Below are 17,901 nucleotides of genomic sequence, written 5' to 3'. Positions count from 1 at the left end.
TGGGGGTATCTTTGGGAAAATGAATGGGAGGCGGGACCCACATTCCCTAGAAAAATAAAAATAAAAAATCAATTTTAAAATTTTCTGAAATCTGGTATACCAACGTACACGACACGTCGTCCCGCTGGTGAATTTAGATTTCTTGTCTGTCGTAATTCTAATTTCTGCGGTTTCAATTATACAATTTGAAAAAGATATTCCATAAAATGTAAGATTTTTAAGGCAGGGTGGAGATTTTAATTCACGATTCTTTGATTAGACTTTTAATTAGAGATAGTAAAAATGTTTATTTTCTTTATAGGAATCGGCCCTATAGACTCACCCCAAACAGGATAGGAAATTCGTGTTTAGATTTTCGAAAGAAAGGGGATGGGGGACATTTTTTTCCTATTACCTAAACAGAGACAAGGATAGGAAATGCATTCTCCATCGTCCTTCTCCATTTTCTGCCTCGCCACAATTTTTTTAAATATATATTTATATATTTACTAAATATTAATATACATTTTTTTCTCATCATTTGAACGGCGGGAAAGAGGATGTGTGTGAAAGGTTCAAACTTGGGAAATTAAATAATTAATAAGAAAAAATTTTTAAAAATTATTTCATTGAAAAATAGTTTTGAAAATTAAAAAAAATAAACAAGAAAAAATTCTTCGTGGAGAAATCAATCCCCCTGAAATGGAAGAATTTTGCGAGCATGGGGAATTAAATAGGAGACAATGACAAGGATGGAGAAGGCTTCCTCGTCCCCATCTCATCGATCATGTCACGAGAGTAGATTCAGTTGGTTTCATCGGTCATCCTGCGAACCTGACAGTTCGTGAACATCTTTATGTATTTTAACTAGTTGAACTATGTTGGTAGATAAATTTTGAATTTACGACCTATAATATTGTAAAATTGGTTGAATATTAAAAATAAAAACAATTTAATGTAAACTTTTCTTTTAAAATAAGAGACCAGTAAGATTGATCATGAAATTGGAGTGCCTTCCATAAAATATTAAATTTCTAGTCAGTTGAACTAGGTTAAATTTTTCATCCAAGTAACTTCTATGAGGGTAAGATACACAATTTATCATATCATATTTATGATATTTTAGAAATAAAATAAATTTATGGAATATATTTTATTAGTTAAAATGGAAAACTTATCTTTTATCAGAATTTATGAAGTAATTTATTTGGTAAAATCAAGATATGCACCCATAGTCCATACCATTATCTCTCAATAAGGGATTTAAATTCGACTAAAAACAATGAATGATATTTTTTCGTTGAATAATTAAATTAAATTTTTATATTTGAAGTGATTTTGAATATAATTTAATAAATTAAGGCATTAATAACCTCTCATAAATTATATTTTTCATATTTTATCAGGTATTATTAAGATAACTTATTTAATGGTCGATAATCTAGAGCAGTCAATTTCAAGTTTTGTAAATCTAATTTATAAATTGTATTTTAAGATCATTTCATACTTTTGTAAATAAAAATTTTCATTTTATTTTAATAATAAGATTTAATTTCTAATCTTTTAACCCATCAAATTCATAAACTCCAAATTTATTAACTTTACTGACATATATTTACTTGAAAGTTTTTATTTTTCAAAATTCACAATTTTCAAATATTACAAAGAACAACATAACACGTTAAGAATAAGATAAACTATCAAGTAACCGAAAGAGAAAAAAAATAAACCTAAAAGTCAACATTGATGGGCTCATTTTAATATAAATATGTCTTTAACTTAATTAACATAACCTAGCTTAACTTATAAACAAATAATGATGAGATAATATGTGATTAAAATTAAATAAATGTCGCTTCCAAGTAATTCAGCTGCTTTGCAAGTCAGACCAGTTTTTGCAATTAACTATTTATATTGCAATTAATTACTATAGCTTTTTAAAATAAAAATTGTGAAAGTTGAAAATGTTAATTCATTTTGCTTTCTTTAATAGAGATGTCATCCATATTTGAAAAATAGCAAATTAAAGACAATAAATTATCACTTTGGTCTTTATAATTTGGGAGTAGTTTCACTTTTGTTTTTATAATTTTATTTTTTTAAAATTTAATATCTATATGATTTTTCAACTTAATCTCCATAGTTTCATAAATGGTACTTAAACCATTTTTTACCCCCTAAAAAATTTATCTTTTTTCTCTTATTTTTTACTACACCTTAAAATTAATTAATTAGCCAGTATTAAGGGTAAATAAATGAGTAGTTGTCTTAAAAGTAAATCAATTGAAATTTTACACCGAATGAAATTTTGAACTTATAACTTATAAGAGAGGTATTTATATCAATAGAGCTATATTTTGGTCAGTCAAAACTGTAACTATATTTCTTTAAGAACAAAAGAAAGCGAGAAAAAATTAATATTTAAACATCAAGTCACATTTTTTTAGTACAACATCTGAAGTGGGGATCGAACTTACAATCTCTAAGTTGAAGATATATGTCAATTACCGCTAAAATATTCTTATTAAGTTACATTTAATAGCAACTAAACAACAAATTTCATAGTTTTATAGACATAGGGTTAAAATCATATTTTTAAATGAAAACATAATGACGTCTTCATACCCATAAAAGTAACTTCCACGTTGGGTCTATGTATATATTTCATTGTGTGTGATAGTGCCTGATTATTTACTCAATGCAAAATATATATATATATATATATATATATATATATTAAATTAAATTAAATTAAATTAATAATTAATTAATAAAACAATACAAACCATCAATAAGAAGCCACATAAGCAAAGTTACATCGTCATAAATACATGCCTAATTACGTTTTCCCGTCATTAACAAAACTTCGATTGCATCCAAAAACAAAAAAAAACTTCATATTTAAAGACTTAATTTTGAACCATTTTTCTATAAACATTGCATAAAAAACTAATGTAGTAATTAGCGTTCATTATTAATTATTCAAAATCTAAAACCACTCGTCATGAAAAAAAGAAAGATTATTTACACCCATATATTTAATCTCACAGGCGAATTTCTATAGGTTCGAGCTCGAAATTTCTTCAACTTTGAAATTATCTATTATTACTTAATAGTTTACTCTAAACTTGTCCCTTTGCCCCTTAGTTCAGTGACACGCTCAATCTAGTTTGAGTTTTCTTTAGTTTTTATTTATTTTTATTTTAGTAGAATTTGCTAAATATACAATATACAATTCTTTTTATTCATTACAACAAATATATGAAAACTTTTTTATTTAAAGTAAAGAATTTAAATTTTTATATTTTGTAAATTTACTATATTTCTTTTAAATAATTGCATTATATCCTAAAGTATTTACAAATATAAAATAATAATTAATATATAATATTATATTTTTTGTTTTAATTTTTATATCAAATATAAATTAAACATAAATATTGTAAATTTTTAATAAGTTATTTTTTACAAAATTACTGGCATAAAAACTATGACTCAATTTGATAAGATATATAAATTATATTTCATATATATAAAGTTTTAGATCTGCTATGAGCATGATTTCATAATATGAAAATTCGTAAAGAACAACTTCATTTTATAAATTTTGAGATTGTTAGCTTACAAGTTATTTCAATTAGGTTTTAAGTAAAGTCTTCATGAATTAAAATTTTAGATCCGTCATTGCATCACTTATTGTGATGAATGATGAATTCTAAACTTGACACATGTCATTACTGAAAGAGCACAATTATGTGTCTCTAAACTATAAACTAAATGACGGAATTAAAGCCTAGTTAGCCGAACTCTTAATGCCTTGGATGGAAACTACCCAACTGCACTGTTAACCACTAAGCGGATTCTACGTCGAGTATCCCGTGGTATGGTAATGTGCGTGATCTTCGAGTGGTTGCAACCAAATCTATCATTTTTATAAATATCAAAGGTAACAGTAAAACGAGGTACACGCAAATTTGATTATTCATTTGAATTTGACAACAACGAATAACTGATTGAGACATTGCAATGCCAATACTCTATTTTGGAGGAATCTAATTGCTTACTACTTAGATTAGGTTTGAGTGCTTTGATCAAAATTTGGCCGAAACATATTGCACAAAGATTGAAACAAATTTTCATGTCGACATCTATTTCCTAAGGTAAATGAACAGAAGACGGGTTTCTATAATATATTTTTAAATAATTTATTAAAAATTAACTACAAATAACTTAAACAATTATTTTAATATAAAATGAAGATATTAACGAATCATTTGTAGAGAGAGAGAGAGCATTAAAGATGAGCAGAAAAAAAGTCATATGGAAGAATAAATGGGCACCGGAGTGGGCGAGTGTGGTTGTATATGGCCCCAAAAGTCAAATTTACTTTTTTAACCAACCCCCCCAAAAAAAAAAAAAACTACATTATTTTTTAATAAAATAAAAACAAGTTCTACAACAAAACTTATATGTTATGGTTGAAAAAATGAGCTAAAATTACAAATTTAGGGTAAATTTTCAATTTTATTTCTATGATTTGTGTTTAGTTTTAATTTTGTTTTTATGGTTTTAAACCTTTCAATTTTATCTCTATAATTTAAGCTTAATTTTAATTTGATTATTGGACTAAATCGCATCTCTATATTATGTTTTACCTACTAAAAATGTCATTTTTTTTAATTTTTTATATAGTCATAAATTCTAATATAGTTAACTAACCTGGTTTACTCAGATAAGATAAAAAATTGTCATGTGAAAAAAATGGTCAATATGGTAATTGAAATGACGATGGGTAAAATTTGACTAAATCATAGTGACTAAATTGAAAATTTTAAGATCATAGAACCAAGTTAAAACTTCGAGCCAAATTTGTAATTTAATAAAAAAAATTACATAACATTTGTAATCTTTTTAAATATTACGCAAATGTTGTTAATGGTTGATATAGTCTTTTTGAAATATGTAATTTCATTACGTCATTTGGTAAAATTTTCTAAAAAGAACCCCCCTTTTATTATTTTTCAATCTTCATATTTGAATGGGGTGATTATTCAATTTTGTTATTGGACCACTTGAATGACTACAGTGTTATATATGATGTCATAAAATATATAAACAGTGACAATTAAATTCAAAATTTTCGATAAATAATGCTCTTAAATATACATCGTCAAATCCTTTCTTTTTTCTTTCAAAAGAAAAACCATTTTTTCACTTATTAGAATTTCAGCCTCTTCATCATAACACAAACATTTTTTTCCCTCTTTTGTTGGTCATTTTTGTCATTAATTAAAAAAAAAAAGTAGTCTTCGGAGTTAAGCATATTTATTTATTTTGTTTGGTTGAAAAATATTTTAAAGGATTCGTCATAATTCTTATTCTTTAATTAAATAATATTCTAAAACATTCATTTTGTGACATTAGGTTGAGACAACTAGTTGACATTTAGTTTAAAAGTTGTGTCAATAACCAAATAGTTGACTATTAAAAATTTAAATTAAGTAAAACAATGGAGGGGATCACAATGAAGAAATTGAATTTTTAGGTAAAATTATAAACAAGTTTGGATAAGGAGGATAGAATTTTACGGATTAAGATTTTTCAATAATAAAAGAAGTATTAGTATTGAAATGTCATTTGCTATCTACTTACTTTTTAAGAAATCAATAAAATACATATATTTCTTTATACAAAGTTGACAGAACTTGTCCATTTTCTTCGCGAGATTGAATAATTTTAAATTTTTTTCCTATAAACTTTTATCTTGCAAAGTAAATTTTTATCAAGATGAATCCGCGCTAAATTTTGAATAACACTGCATGAAAAATCCAATCCTTCAAACCAATTTATTATCAACATATCATTAAAGCCAGTGTCAAGTTGCCAACTTATTGCCAAGTTGGAAATATGATGGGCAATAAATTTTATTCACATCTTGTAGCTATATAAATGTATAGGAAACAAAAATTAAAATTAAAATATTTTATTTCTGAGGAAAAAGAGAAATGTAAAAAAATTGAGATTGTAATAAATTAAAATGATATAAATCGTCAGCTACGTGGACTTTCCACTGAATATGAAGATAGCACGAAATGTTCCGCAGCTGAAAAAGCCCCAAATACGGAACTTAGAGAGAAATTCAGACAAGACACACACAGATACGCTCCAATTTTATCAATGGCGAAGAAGGAAGACTCTGCCAGAGCTCCGCTGCAGCGCCCCACCATTACTCTGCCGCCGCGCCCTTCCATGGAGGCCTTCTTCTCCGGCGGACCTACCGGGGTTAGCCCTGGCCCTATGACGCTCGTCTCCAGCTTCTTCGCCGATGGTGCCGTTGACTCTCCCTCCTTCTCTCAGCTTCTCGCCGGAGCCATGGGGTCGCCGATGGCTATGGGTTTCTTGGGGAGCGGGTCCACCCCCAATTATTACGCCAAGGATGGGGGCGCCTCCGAGATGGAATTCGGCTTGAACAAGCACACCAAACCGCTCAATTTGGTGGTTGCTCGCTCTCCTCTGTTCACCGTCCCGCCTGGCCTCTCCCCATCCGGATTGCTTAATTCGCCGGGGTTTTTTCCTCCTCAGGTATAAAAGTACCAATTTTCTCTTTATCGAGGGCTTTTTCTGTGTTCTGCGGCGGGAAAATTGGTCTTGAATCCTTCATTATTTATCTGTCCTCTTCCTAATTTAATGGTGGGCCTGGTTAGATGAACTGGGTATCTGTTAACCAGTGGCGAATTGGTAAAATATATTGTTCATGTTTTCTTTTCAAAATTGAAGTTCCTTTTGGAGGGGTTATTCAATCTCTCATGTTGAGGTCGATTGTTTGTTGAAATTGAAGTTCCTTGTTTTGAATTGAGGTGGGATTTTTGCAGAAATGAAATTGCCGAAATTTGCGGCAAAACTTGTTGATTTATCCCTCTCTCTCTCTATATATCTTTCTACTAAAGAAAAACATGTTTGGATAATGTTTGAATTCATGAAATCTTGCATATAGGTAAAATGTTTTATTATGGTGGTAACCTTTGAGTTGGATTTGGGATTATGAACAAAAAAACGGTATCAATGGAGCTTAGAGAGTCTATTAAAACTAACCTTCAGATATCTATATTACCTCAACGATGTTAATTTTTGTTTAGTTAAATTACAATTTTGGTCCTTTAAAATTTAGGAATGAGTCTATTTAGTTCTTGCACTTTAAAGAGTTACTATGCGTGAAATATAATCCCAAATTACCCGCCCAAATATAGTAAATCAAGAAGGCGGTCAGATTGAAGTGAAGTTTCCCAACAGCGTAAAGCTTGGGAATATGCCCTTAAGCTTTGAAGGTTGTATCTATACTTGTATTTAAAGAATTTCATACCAAGTTTTTGAGCTTTTGATTATGTATCTGATAGTTCTAGGTCGTTAACTCCCTTAGTTTGACCCTACGTGACACATTGACTATATTATTTAAAGATTATGCGACAAGCTGATTTTAGGTAGTTGGTGGCGTAAGCGATAAATTGATGGAGTTAGCAACAATGACATATTGGAGACATAATAAAATTTAAGTTCCTATTAGAATCTTTTCAAAGTATAGAGACTAAATAGACACACCTTTAAAAGTTGAGGGGTCTATTAAATTTTTTTTAAAATATAGGGACTAAATAGACAATCTTGTAGTCTAGTACATCTTTTAATTTAAGCATTTTTTTTGTACTTCTTTACGAGTATTAATTTCTTAGGTGCTTAAACTACAAGAGGGTAATCACTTTAAAACAACTTTTTAGATAATCATCTTGTTTCTTCAAAAATAGATTTTAAAGCAATCCAATCTTTCTAAAAGTGTTTTTTGTTTATTACCAAACAGTGTGTATTTTTAAAAAAGTGTTTTTAGTTATCTAAAATCACTTAAAAAACAATAATAAACACACTCTAAATTAGTAATTCTTTCAAAGGTACAGGTAAAAAAGGTTGTTTTCTTTAAAAAAGTAATTTTCTCAATAGTCATCCTATTATAATATAACATTTTAGTTATAATAATATCTTGTTTCGTGTATCATAAAAGGATAATCAGATTTTGAATTATGATAGTTTGTTGAACTTACTACAAAGGCAGTAACTTGTACTGTTTGAGGCTTTTATTCATCTGTTGATTGAATTCCTTGCAGAGTCCATTCGGAGTGTCGCACCAGCAGGCATTGGCTCAGGTTACTGCTCAAGCGGCACTGGCGCATTCTCATATGCATATGCAGCAAGCTGAGTATCAACATTCTTCGGTGCCAGCTCCTACAGAATCGTTGAGACGTGATCCATCATTTACTCTCGATGAACCATCTCAACAGTCAATATTACCCTCTACATCAGACACAAAAAGTTTCATTGCGGAATCAACAGAGGTCTCTCATTCTGATAGAAAATATCAGCCTCCTCCTCCTTCCCATGCCTCTGATAAACCTGCTGATGATGGCTATAACTGGCGTAAATATGGGCAGAAGCTGGTTAAGGGCAGTGAATTTCCACGAAGCTATTACAAATGCACACATTTGAATTGCCCCGTCAAGAAGAAGATCGAGCGTTCACCTGATGGTCAAATAACTGAAATTATTTACAAAGGCCAGCACAACCATGAACCTCCTCCAGCCAACAAACGTGCTAGAGATAATAGTGAACCAACTGGGTGTACAAATTCTTCAATGAAGCTTGAATACGGTTCGCAAAATCAAGCTGGAAATTTTAACAAGTCAAGTGAAAACGTGCAATTAGGGTCTAGTGACAGTGAAGAACAAGCTGATACAGAGGTAACAGATGACAGAGGTGAAGATGAGCCAAATCCAAAGAGGCAGTATGTGTGAAAAATATTTATAGTTGATTTGTTACAGTGTATCTATATTGATTTTGTTGTAGGTGAAAAAACTAAAATCTTTGCGGTTTTGCCTCGCGAGTGCAGGAACATCGATGCAGGGACATCTGCTGTTGCTTTGTCACATAAGACGCTCACAGAACCAAAAATCATTGTTCAAACGAGAAGTGAGGTTGACCTGTTAGATGACGGTTATAGGTGGCGCAAGTATGGGCAGAAAGTGGTTAAAGGAAATCCTAACCCTAGGTAGTTACTCTATCTTCTAGTTTTTGTCTTGGTTCTTTTCTTTCTAATTTTATTTTTTAAAATAGTGGATGGTAATCGAAAATTATTAGACTATTCATATTATCTGCAAGCATAAGCTCACCCCTTGACATATCATTACCTCAGAAATCACTATCATTCCCTATGATAAGCATCCTATTTTTCTGCTCTGAACTTTTTGCATTCTTACATCTCTGATCTTGTCATCTTGACGGTTTTGAAGGTCATAAGATGATCCATGGGTCATCATTTTCTTGTAACTTCTATTTTTTTATTTGATGAATTATGATTGCTATAACAAAGACTGGCTGAAACTTCAATGTATCATGTTATTGGCAAATGGAAGATGGTTCTGATGTAACTTGTCATTTTTTTTATTCTATGCCTTTGAAGTTTGACCAACTTGCTTGTTTTGAAGGATCCTGGATTCTCCTGTTGGACAGCATCTTGTTAGTTTTTATTTTGAGCTATCTTTGTCTATTGGCTCCCCACAACTCCAGCTGGCTTAAATTTTTTCTGTTCAATTGAGCAAATAACTTTTCTGTTCAATTGCCTCCTTTTGTTTGTAAAAGATTGGTAAATGGTAGTAAAATTTGAAGTCTTTGCATGGATATCTGACCTTACCGATGGACGTCTGGTGAAAGACAAGACTGTCTTTTTCCTGATTCACGTTTCTTATTTTATTGAGGCAATTGGATAAATGTATAAAATAAATATTCATTTTTAAATATAGTAGAAAGTTTAAAATTTTATAAAAATAACACGAACTCGAATGTACTGTACAACACGCTAAAAGAAGTATAACTTATACTATGTTTGAAAAGAATGAAAAGTTGTGACATTTTAAAATACATATAATTTATCTATTTTATTTTACTTCTTTAAAAGTCAGACCCATTTTCTTGAATCCTGTTCTGATATCCTATTTAGGATGGAGTTGTGATCATGTCATGTTCTCTTAACATTTTTTTTTTTAATTCGTTTTTGGGGTTTCCTTCTGTCATTAGTGTTTGATCAGCCAACAGACTTCTGAGGCGAAAAGTCATCTGTGTCAAAATTTTTACAGTGACCAAAGTTTGTTGTTTATTGCAACTAGGATGACAATTTCTTCTGACACATTTTAACCTGTCAACAGGAGCTACTACAAATGCACCAGTGCCGGGTGTAACGTGCGGAAGCATGTCGAGAGGTCTTCAACAGACTCAAAAGCTGTTGTAACTACATACGAGGGGAAACACAACCACGATGTTCCTGCAGCCAGAAACAGCAGCCACCACACAGTCAACAATACTGTACCGCAGATCAAACCACATAAAGTTGTAGCTCAGAAACACCCATTACTTAAAGAGAGGGAATTCGGAACCAATGACCAGAGACCTGCTGTTTTGCGGCTTAAAGAAGAGCAAATCACCGTGTAAAGTGCTACGCCGTGCAACCAGGTCAGTAGTCGATTTCAAGTGACTAACCAGTTACAAAAATGGAAAAAAGGAAAAAAATTACTGCCAGTCACGTGGAATTCAAATTTGATAGTCTGTGTATGTGTTTTAGTTGAAAGAGCTAGCCATTTTCCTTATGCCTTCCTGCAATTTACATCCCAAAACTGTTCTCTATAATGCTGATGCCAAGGAGATACAATACAAGGAAGGACAGTCAGACTGATATATTATATGATGAAAACAATGTTCTTACTTCTGTTTATTTCTGCTTCCCGAGGCTGTTTCACCATTGGAGCTGAGGTGAAAAGTATATATACTGCATCTTACAAGGTATAGGAAGTGGAGTAACCTTCCCCTGTAATTTTAGAAACCTGTTGTGTAGTGTGACTGCAAAATTCAAACCAGACATTGTTATTATATTTATGTACTGTAAAATTTCATTGTTTTTGTAGTTCAGTTTATACCAAAATATGAACTGTACAAATTGTAGTTGTGTGTATAAAATTGAGAATCTTGATATTGTTTCTTGCAAGACGAGTAGTTTTATACAGTTGCATTGGGAAAGATGCTGTATACATCTCTGCATTTGGTTGTGATTGTGAAAGACAGTGAAAAGGTTGGATTTTAAAGTGGCCCTTGTTGCATTTTGCCTATTGCTTTATGTTCCATCACAACAGATTTTTTTTCCCCTTTTTCTGAATGTTCAAGTGGAAAGAAGACCTGGTTTGATTGATGACAGATGGTCATCATACCTACTTTTAATATTCTTGACTGGCTCATGAGTCAGATTTGTATAGTTTTGTGATATGAAAATGGAACCTTCATCTAAATAAATTTGCTTAATCTAAATTATGGGTTTGTTAATCTTATGATCTCGACGACTACATACACCTAAATTTTTTATATTTCTCTGGGTTTCTTATATCTTCACTTTCTCGACGGAGAGACAAAGGAGGGGATTCCTAAAATGTTGTTCTCTTTGTTGTAGATGTCGATGGATATTTCCATAAAAGTTGTAGAAATTAAAAAATTGTAAAAAATATTTAAATTGACAAGTAACCATTTTTCTATTTTTAAATAAGTTAAAAAATAATTAATATTAATATTATATATATGTTAGTGACATTTTGTTGATATTTTTCATGTTTTGTCGATTTTTTTATACTATGATGGAAATGTCGATTTACCCTCTCATGACGATGTCGAACCCATGAAAACATGGACATGTCGATGGAAATGTCGACGTGTCGACGAATATTTAGAATAATGATGTTAGCATCATCTTTTAATAAACAAAATCGATTTTTATTCTCCTTCTTAACTTCAACTTTCTTTGTTTTCTTTTCTAAGCTCTTAAATTGTTGGCTTATTCTATATATTAGCATCATCTTTTAATAAACAAATTCGATTTTTGTTCTCCATTCTTAACTTCAACTTTTTAATCTCATCAAATTGGGTCTTAAGTTTGGATAAGAATTCCATTTAATTTTTTTAAAAATGGAGTTGGTGGGTTTTACAAAAATCAAATTGAGATAATAGTATTACAGTTGAAGGTTAAAATTGGGATGGTCTATAACTTCCATTGTTCTATAATAGATGTATCGTTGAAGTTTTTAGGAAAAAAAAAAAAACTTTAGTAGGAATTCTTGCTGTTGTAAAGCTCAATTGCATCTCAATTTTGGTGTCTCATTACATCTCCATCACATTTCGGAAGCTTTCTTGTAAAGAAGACAACCTTCATCAAATTGGATTAAGATTTTTCCTGAAATAATTAATAATAGAAAAGAAATTGCCAGTTTGTCCGTTTTTTTTTCCTGTCTTGGAATGTTTACCAATATTTGTTTGTGCTTGAGAGTGAATTTAGGAAATTTGCATGTTTTTTGCCAAATTTTTTATGTTGTAAAACATGATTTTTACGCGTATGACGGTTGGGTTACTATAAATAAATTGCATTTACCCAAAATATAGACCAGTTCAACATAATACCGATGTAATTAATATCTCATGGAAGTCACTCTAATGACATAAGATTGGACACAATAATATGCTTATCTCGTCTAAAATTAACCATTCATAAGAAAAGACAGTGAAAATGAAAATGAATATGACTTAGCTGTAATGGACATATATCTCAAATCAATTTTATCTCGTGCTCAAAAAATAAAAAAAAAAAATCATAAAAAACACGTCTTATGTTAGGAAACAATTAACATATTTTGAAAATTTTCATGCACAATGGAGAAGTAGTTCCTGAATGATTGAAATCAATCTCCAACCTGACTTGAAAATCTCGTTTTAACAACTTACCCAACTTGATTAAGGATTTAGGTCCAAGTAAAGAAAAAAAATAGAAAATTTTGAGTAAGTTACAAACTTTTTTTTTTGTCTGGTGGTATCAGTCTAATCTATTCAACAACAATACTGAGAAATAGTTGAGAGAGGACAGGGAAATATAGTTAAAGAAAAGTATAATGTTGCAATGAGGGTGAGTGCAATGGTTGTAATGATTATCTGAAAAGATGTAAAAGCAACGAGTGAAACTGAGGAAGGAAAAAGCAAAAAGGGATGAGCCGAAAGAGGGTTTTTGTGTGTGATTCTCTGTTCCTGGTTTCTTTCTCCTTCAAATGAATGAGTGAGAGCAGAGGCACCCAAATCCAAGTAAAGGAAGAGAAATGGAAAGGGTTTTTTTGGTGTGGTGGTAAATTTGTAATGGTGGAGTAGTGAGAGGAGTGAGAGCAGAAGGAACAGGAACAGAAACAGGAAGTGGAATTGGGAACTGGGGAATTTGTTAAGAGAAAGAAAAGGGGCATGAAACGGTTAGAATTGGAATTCCGAGAAAAAGAAAAAGAAAAAGAGAAAGGGGGAGAGAAGAAGCAGTTAGGACCCACGAATGTTTGTGTCTTCATCCTGTGGTTTGGGGGCGTTTTGTGAGGGAACCCATTTGGCCAATTCCAATTCCTCCGCAGATCTCGCAAATGGAAGGTCCAAAAATGGGTGTGTATTTTCTTTATGGGATTTGAAGGAATTTCCCCGTTCTTTTTTTCCGCCCGCACCTCCTAATGCCGACCCTCTTCAGCTGGTGGATGTAGGGGTCCCATTCCCCCTCGCTGAGCCCATTTCCCGATCGTCGATGCTATCGGGATTTGGTGGTTCATGGGTTGCATTAGCTCCAAGAGCGTAAAGGCGGCGGCGGCGTCTCCCGTTCACCGCTATCCCACCGCCACCGCCCCCGCCACCGCCGGTAATGGCTCCTTGACCCTGGATCCTTCCTCCAGGAACCAATCGGCGACGGCGCTCGACCATGACAGGAAAGGGGAGGACAAGCCGGAGGATCGGGGTCGAGAGCTCAGAAAGTCGAAGAAAGAGAGCTCCCAAGGGAAGGGTTCTTTTAGCTTCAGATTAGGCTTTTCTCAACGGTACGTCGAAGCCGAGCAGGCCGCCGCCGGGTGGCCCTCCTGGCTCAGTAGCGCCGCCGGCGAGGCCATTCAGGGATGGGTTCCTCTCCGGGCTGATTCCTTTGAGAAGTTGGAGAAGGTAGGAGACTGCTCTCTTTTTTTTATTTCTTCTTTTTCTTTTTCTGGTGCATGCATGATTCTTCATTTTTGTTGTCCTCAAACCAATACAAAAGTTCTTTATAATTTTACTCTCAAGGCAACAAAATTTCATACATTGTTTGTTACTGTATTTATCTTGCCTGTTTTAGTAGGAAGATGGATGTGGTGGATTGTTGAGCGTTCTAAGAGGGGTAAAATCCCATTCCCAGATGACATCATAAAGAAGGTTATTTGAATTTTTCCTCAAGAGTTAAATCATTGATCAATATGAAGAGCCATCATCCCATTGAAAAAAATTAGAATATTACCATAAAAAGGCTCAACTTCCTAGAGATTGATTCTTATTCTACCCAAAATAAGGTTAAAAGGGCCAACTTCTTAGAGATTGGTTCATTCTGTGCAGCTGTTAAAATGGTCAATATGCCATCCAGTTATGGCTTTTGGAGTGGAGGGCTTCTGGATCAAGGTCTCGATTATATGAAAACATCAATAGAAATACCCATGGACAAAAATTCAATAGCATTTATAGCTCTGCAAGTTGAATAACTACAGATATCCAAAACATGTGCAATCTGTAAATGATCTTTGTAATGCCTTTTTTCTTCATGTTCACTGGATATACTGAAAGCGTCTACTTGTACGCATATTTGCCTGGAAAATATCAAGAAAGTTCTGTTTTTTTGAATTAGATTGGACAAGGTACGTACAGCAGCGTATTCCGTGCTCGACAAGTTGAAACAGGAAGGATGGTTGCGTTGAAGAAGGTTCGTTTCGACAATTTTCAACCAGAGAGCATTAGGTTCATGGCACGAGAAATAATGATTTTGCGCAGGCTTGATCACCCAAACATCATGCAATTAGAAGGCATAATTACTTCCAAAATGTCTAGCAGCATATACCTTGTATTTGAATACATGGAACATGATCTTGCAGGGCTAGTCTCGTGTCCTGAAATCAAGTTCAGTGAGGCTCAGGTTGGTTAGTTTCTGCATTGCCAATATTCTTTTGTGTTCTCCATCTGCTGCTGACTATAATTACGAAATTTCATTGAAAATAATCTCATTTGCAGATAAAGTGTTATATGAGGCAGCTGCTATCTGCAATTGAGCACTGTCACCTTCGGGGTATAATGCATAGGGACATTAAAGCATCCAATATTTTGGTAAACAACGAAGGAATTCTCAAGTTGGCGGATTTTGGATTAGCAAACGTCATCAACTCAAGAAACAAGCAGGTGCTAACCAGTCGAGTAGTGACGTTGTGGTATCGCCCTCCTGAGCTTCTGATGGGTTCGACAGATTACGGATTAACTGTGGACCTATGGAGCATAGGATGTGTATTTGCGGAATTGCACCTGGGAAAGCCTGTACTTAAAGGAAGAACCGAGGTAATAATAATGCATGCTTGTTCTACATCGAAAAGTCCATATCTTTTTGTTGTTTGTTGTTGCTTAATGTTTGATCTGAACATCAAATGAACAACAAAACAGGTTGAACAATTGCACAAAATATTCAAACTTTGTGGTTCCCCAGCTGAAGAGTTCTGGAAAAAAACAAAGCTTCCTCATGCAGCTATGTTCAGACCCCAACATGCATATGAAAGTTCCCTTCATGAAAAGTGTAAAGATTTTGCACCATCTGCAGTGAGCCTCTTAGAAACTTTTCTTGCCATAGAACCTTACAAGCGCGGGACCGCCTCATCTGCTCTCATGTCTGAGGTAACTCTTGCCTTCATACTCAACTCCAAAAGTATCATTAAATACCCAAGCTTTGGGTGATGTTGTTATGAATTCTTAGGCATTGAGACTTGCCCTCCAGAAAACTATCACTCAAATATACAGTTGGGGCTCATACTCAGCGTTTTTTTCCAGTATTTCAGAACAAAGCCATGTGCTTGCGATCCGTCTACCTTGCCCAAGTATCCACCAAACAAAGAAATGGATGCTAAGAATCGTGAAGATGCACGAAGGTAATCTATTCACTCTCTAACAGTACTTGATTATAATATCTTCGACCTACACCTATCATATCAATATGCATATACTTGCAGGAAGAGGGCAAATGCAAGAGCAAAAGAGACTGGAGCAACACAAAGGCCTAGAAGAGTCAGAAGAAATTTGCAAGAATTTAACAGCCATAAAGTCACAATAAAAGAGGTTTCCTTATCAACTACTATTCCCCTTCCCACGTTACTCTCAAATCTATTACTAACTTTTCTGGCAAACTTAAGCTGCAGGAAACCGATGAAAATATTCAATACCAGCGAAATGGCGGGAATACTGCTAATCTTCCGAAAGAACATGGCGACGTTTTCAAGAGAGAGCCGCAGAAGCCAACATATGATACAAAATCAGAGGCTTCCCAGGCCCTGACTGGAACAAATCAAGGAGATAGTGCATTCACAGCCCCATTACCGGTTTCAGCTTCTAGTGGCTTTGCTTGGGTAAAGAAGCGAAAAGAGGAAGCTACGTCCACAATATCAGATGGTCTCAAGAGCCAAATAAGTGCTTTGGATCCATCTTTTGCAAATTACACCATCGATTTAACAAAATATCAGAATGGATATAAGAAAATTCCAGCCAATTATGAAAGCTATGGCACGCAGGACTCTACGGCCTACGAAATTCAGAAGCAGCAAAGGAGAAAATATGATTTCCCCGATTCTTTTGATGCAACTGTAGACTACCCATTCCTGGACATGTCCAATGAACTCTCTCCGAAGCCACAGTCCATTCTCACGACCCATCTGGTAAACAAGCCTCCATTAACAGATCAAACCTATAATGGGCTTAAAACTTCCTTCAGAGCTAACAGTTGATGTTGTTCTCGTAAATGAACAGGGCCACGATGATGATCAAGAATCGCACATTGAATTCTCAGGACCACTGCTAACACAACCCCATAGTGTAGATGAACTCCTGCAGAGAAACGAAAGCCACATCCGACGAGTGGCTCGGAAATCCAGATTCGAAAGAGGTATTGTATTATAAGGAATTTTCTTCTTTCTTGCCAAATTAACGATTGAAGAGCCTTTTACTCTTGTTTCCAGATAAATGATGCACGAATTTTCCGGCGCAATAGTCAGATAGAGGTACATAAACCATACTTAGCAGTTCCAACAATCTCATGTGGCGTCCACAAGGAGCTCAAAAATGGCATTTGCTACCGACACCAATCCAACACAAAAGGAAGCAGAAGAGAAGAAGCTTCTACAGATATACATACATTTGTTTGAGAAACTCAGACACGTTGAATGAAAAATTCCGTCGGATGCAATTGATCAATTTTTTTGGAATCGTGATTCTACTTTCTGCTTCTTTCCTATTATCTGAAACCCGAAAACATATACATACATATATAATACCAATTCCAATTTATTTTAGTCCGATTTATAAAATTAAAACACAAAAAAAAAAACAATCTTTCATATAAAGAAGAAAAAAAGAAAGAAACCCCAAAAAATTTCCTTGCAGATATCTAAGGAAGCGTTAAAAAATCCCTAATTAAAGAACGGACTCGTATTTACAGCAATCAGGGTAAAATCGAGTTCCGACTGCGAGTTGTACAACGATTAAGAAGTGTGAGGAAGAAAAATGATGGGAAAGGGAAGAGAAAATGGAGGATTTGGATGTAGGGCGAAACCCATCGCTTTGACTGCGGATGCTGGAGCAGTAAAGCGGCCATGGAAGCCCGAAATGTAAGCCCAACGCACTGGTGGTGCGCCACAATTTGAAAAACCTCTCCCTGTGGAATACCACGCCACCCCTAACTCAAGAGGGAAGCGCTCGGCCTCGGGCTTTTTTTTCTGCTTTCTTCATCTCCGTCTC

At 33.7% G+C, this 17,901-nt stretch overlaps 2 protein-coding genes across 3 annotated transcripts; both read left to right on the top strand.

Moving 5' to 3' along the window:
- The first annotated feature begins 6,047 nt into the window (after nucleotides 1–6,047).
- LOC111006496 (putative WRKY transcription factor 3) lies at nucleotides 6,048–11,150 on the top strand. The gene is made up of 5 exons (XM_022278472.2): nucleotides 6,048–6,561; nucleotides 8,130–8,803; nucleotides 8,909–9,067; nucleotides 10,221–10,524; nucleotides 10,634–11,150. The coding sequence occupies exons 1-4, from the start codon at nucleotides 6,157–6,159 to the stop codon at nucleotides 10,501–10,503; spliced, it is 1,521 nt and encodes a 506-aa protein (XP_022134164.2). The 5' UTR covers nucleotides 6,048–6,156; the 3' UTR covers nucleotides 10,504–10,524; nucleotides 10,634–11,150.
- Nucleotides 11,151–12,934: 1,784 nt separating this feature from the next.
- Nucleotides 12,935–17,456, top strand: LOC111006328 (cyclin-dependent kinase C-2 C). 2 transcript variants are annotated; one of them, XM_022278195.2, is made up of 9 exons: nucleotides 12,935–14,055; nucleotides 14,765–15,049; nucleotides 15,145–15,462; nucleotides 15,565–15,792; nucleotides 15,946–16,043; nucleotides 16,125–16,230; nucleotides 16,305–16,823; nucleotides 16,915–17,050; nucleotides 17,124–17,456. In XM_022278195.2, the coding sequence occupies exons 1-9, from the start codon at nucleotides 13,675–13,677 to the stop codon at nucleotides 17,129–17,131; spliced, it is 2,079 nt and encodes a 692-aa protein (XP_022133887.1). In that variant the 5' UTR covers nucleotides 12,935–13,674; the 3' UTR covers nucleotides 17,132–17,456. The 2 variants fall into 2 exon arrangements, with proteins under 2 accessions (XP_022133887.1, XP_087979167.1); XM_088123041.1 differs by having other exon boundaries at nucleotides 12,936–14,055; nucleotides 16,311–16,823.
- The last annotated feature ends 445 nt before the right edge of the window (nucleotides 17,457–17,901 follow it).

The sequence above is a fragment of the Momordica charantia genome (genome assembly GCF_013281855.1).
Source record: "Momordica charantia cultivar OHB3-1 chromosome 4 unlocalized genomic scaffold, Mcharantia_2.0 BLBB01000004.1, whole genome shotgun sequence".
Taxonomy (NCBI): Eukaryota; Viridiplantae; Streptophyta; class Magnoliopsida; order Cucurbitales; family Cucurbitaceae; genus Momordica; species Momordica charantia.
This window is presented reverse-complemented; position numbering and strand designations above follow the sequence as displayed.

Excerpts from the sequence above, each read along its gene's own strand:
- LOC111006496 (XM_022278472.2), top strand. The coding sequence starts at position 6,157 with ATGGCGAAGAAGGAAGACTCTGCCAGAGCTCCGCTGCAGCGCCCCACC. Across the intron at positions 6,562-8,129 it reads CGGGGTTTTTTCCTCCTCAG|AGTCCATTCGGAGTGTCGCA; the intron begins GTATAAAAGTAC and ends AATTCCTTGCAG. Across the intron at positions 8,804-8,908 it reads GAGCCAAATCCAAAGAGGCA|GAACATCGATGCAGGGACAT; the intron begins GTATGTGTGAAA and ends TCGCGAGTGCAG.
- LOC111006328 (XM_022278195.2), top strand. The coding sequence starts at position 13,675 with ATGGGTTGCATTAGCTCCAAGAGCGTAAAGGCGGCGGCGGCGTCTCCC. Across the intron at positions 15,463-15,564 it reads TACTTAAAGGAAGAACCGAG|GTTGAACAATTGCACAAAAT; the intron begins GTAATAATAATG and ends ACAACAAAACAG. Across the intron at positions 16,824-16,914 it reads CCATTCTCACGACCCATCTG|GGCCACGATGATGATCAAGA; the intron begins GTAAACAAGCCT and ends GTAAATGAACAG.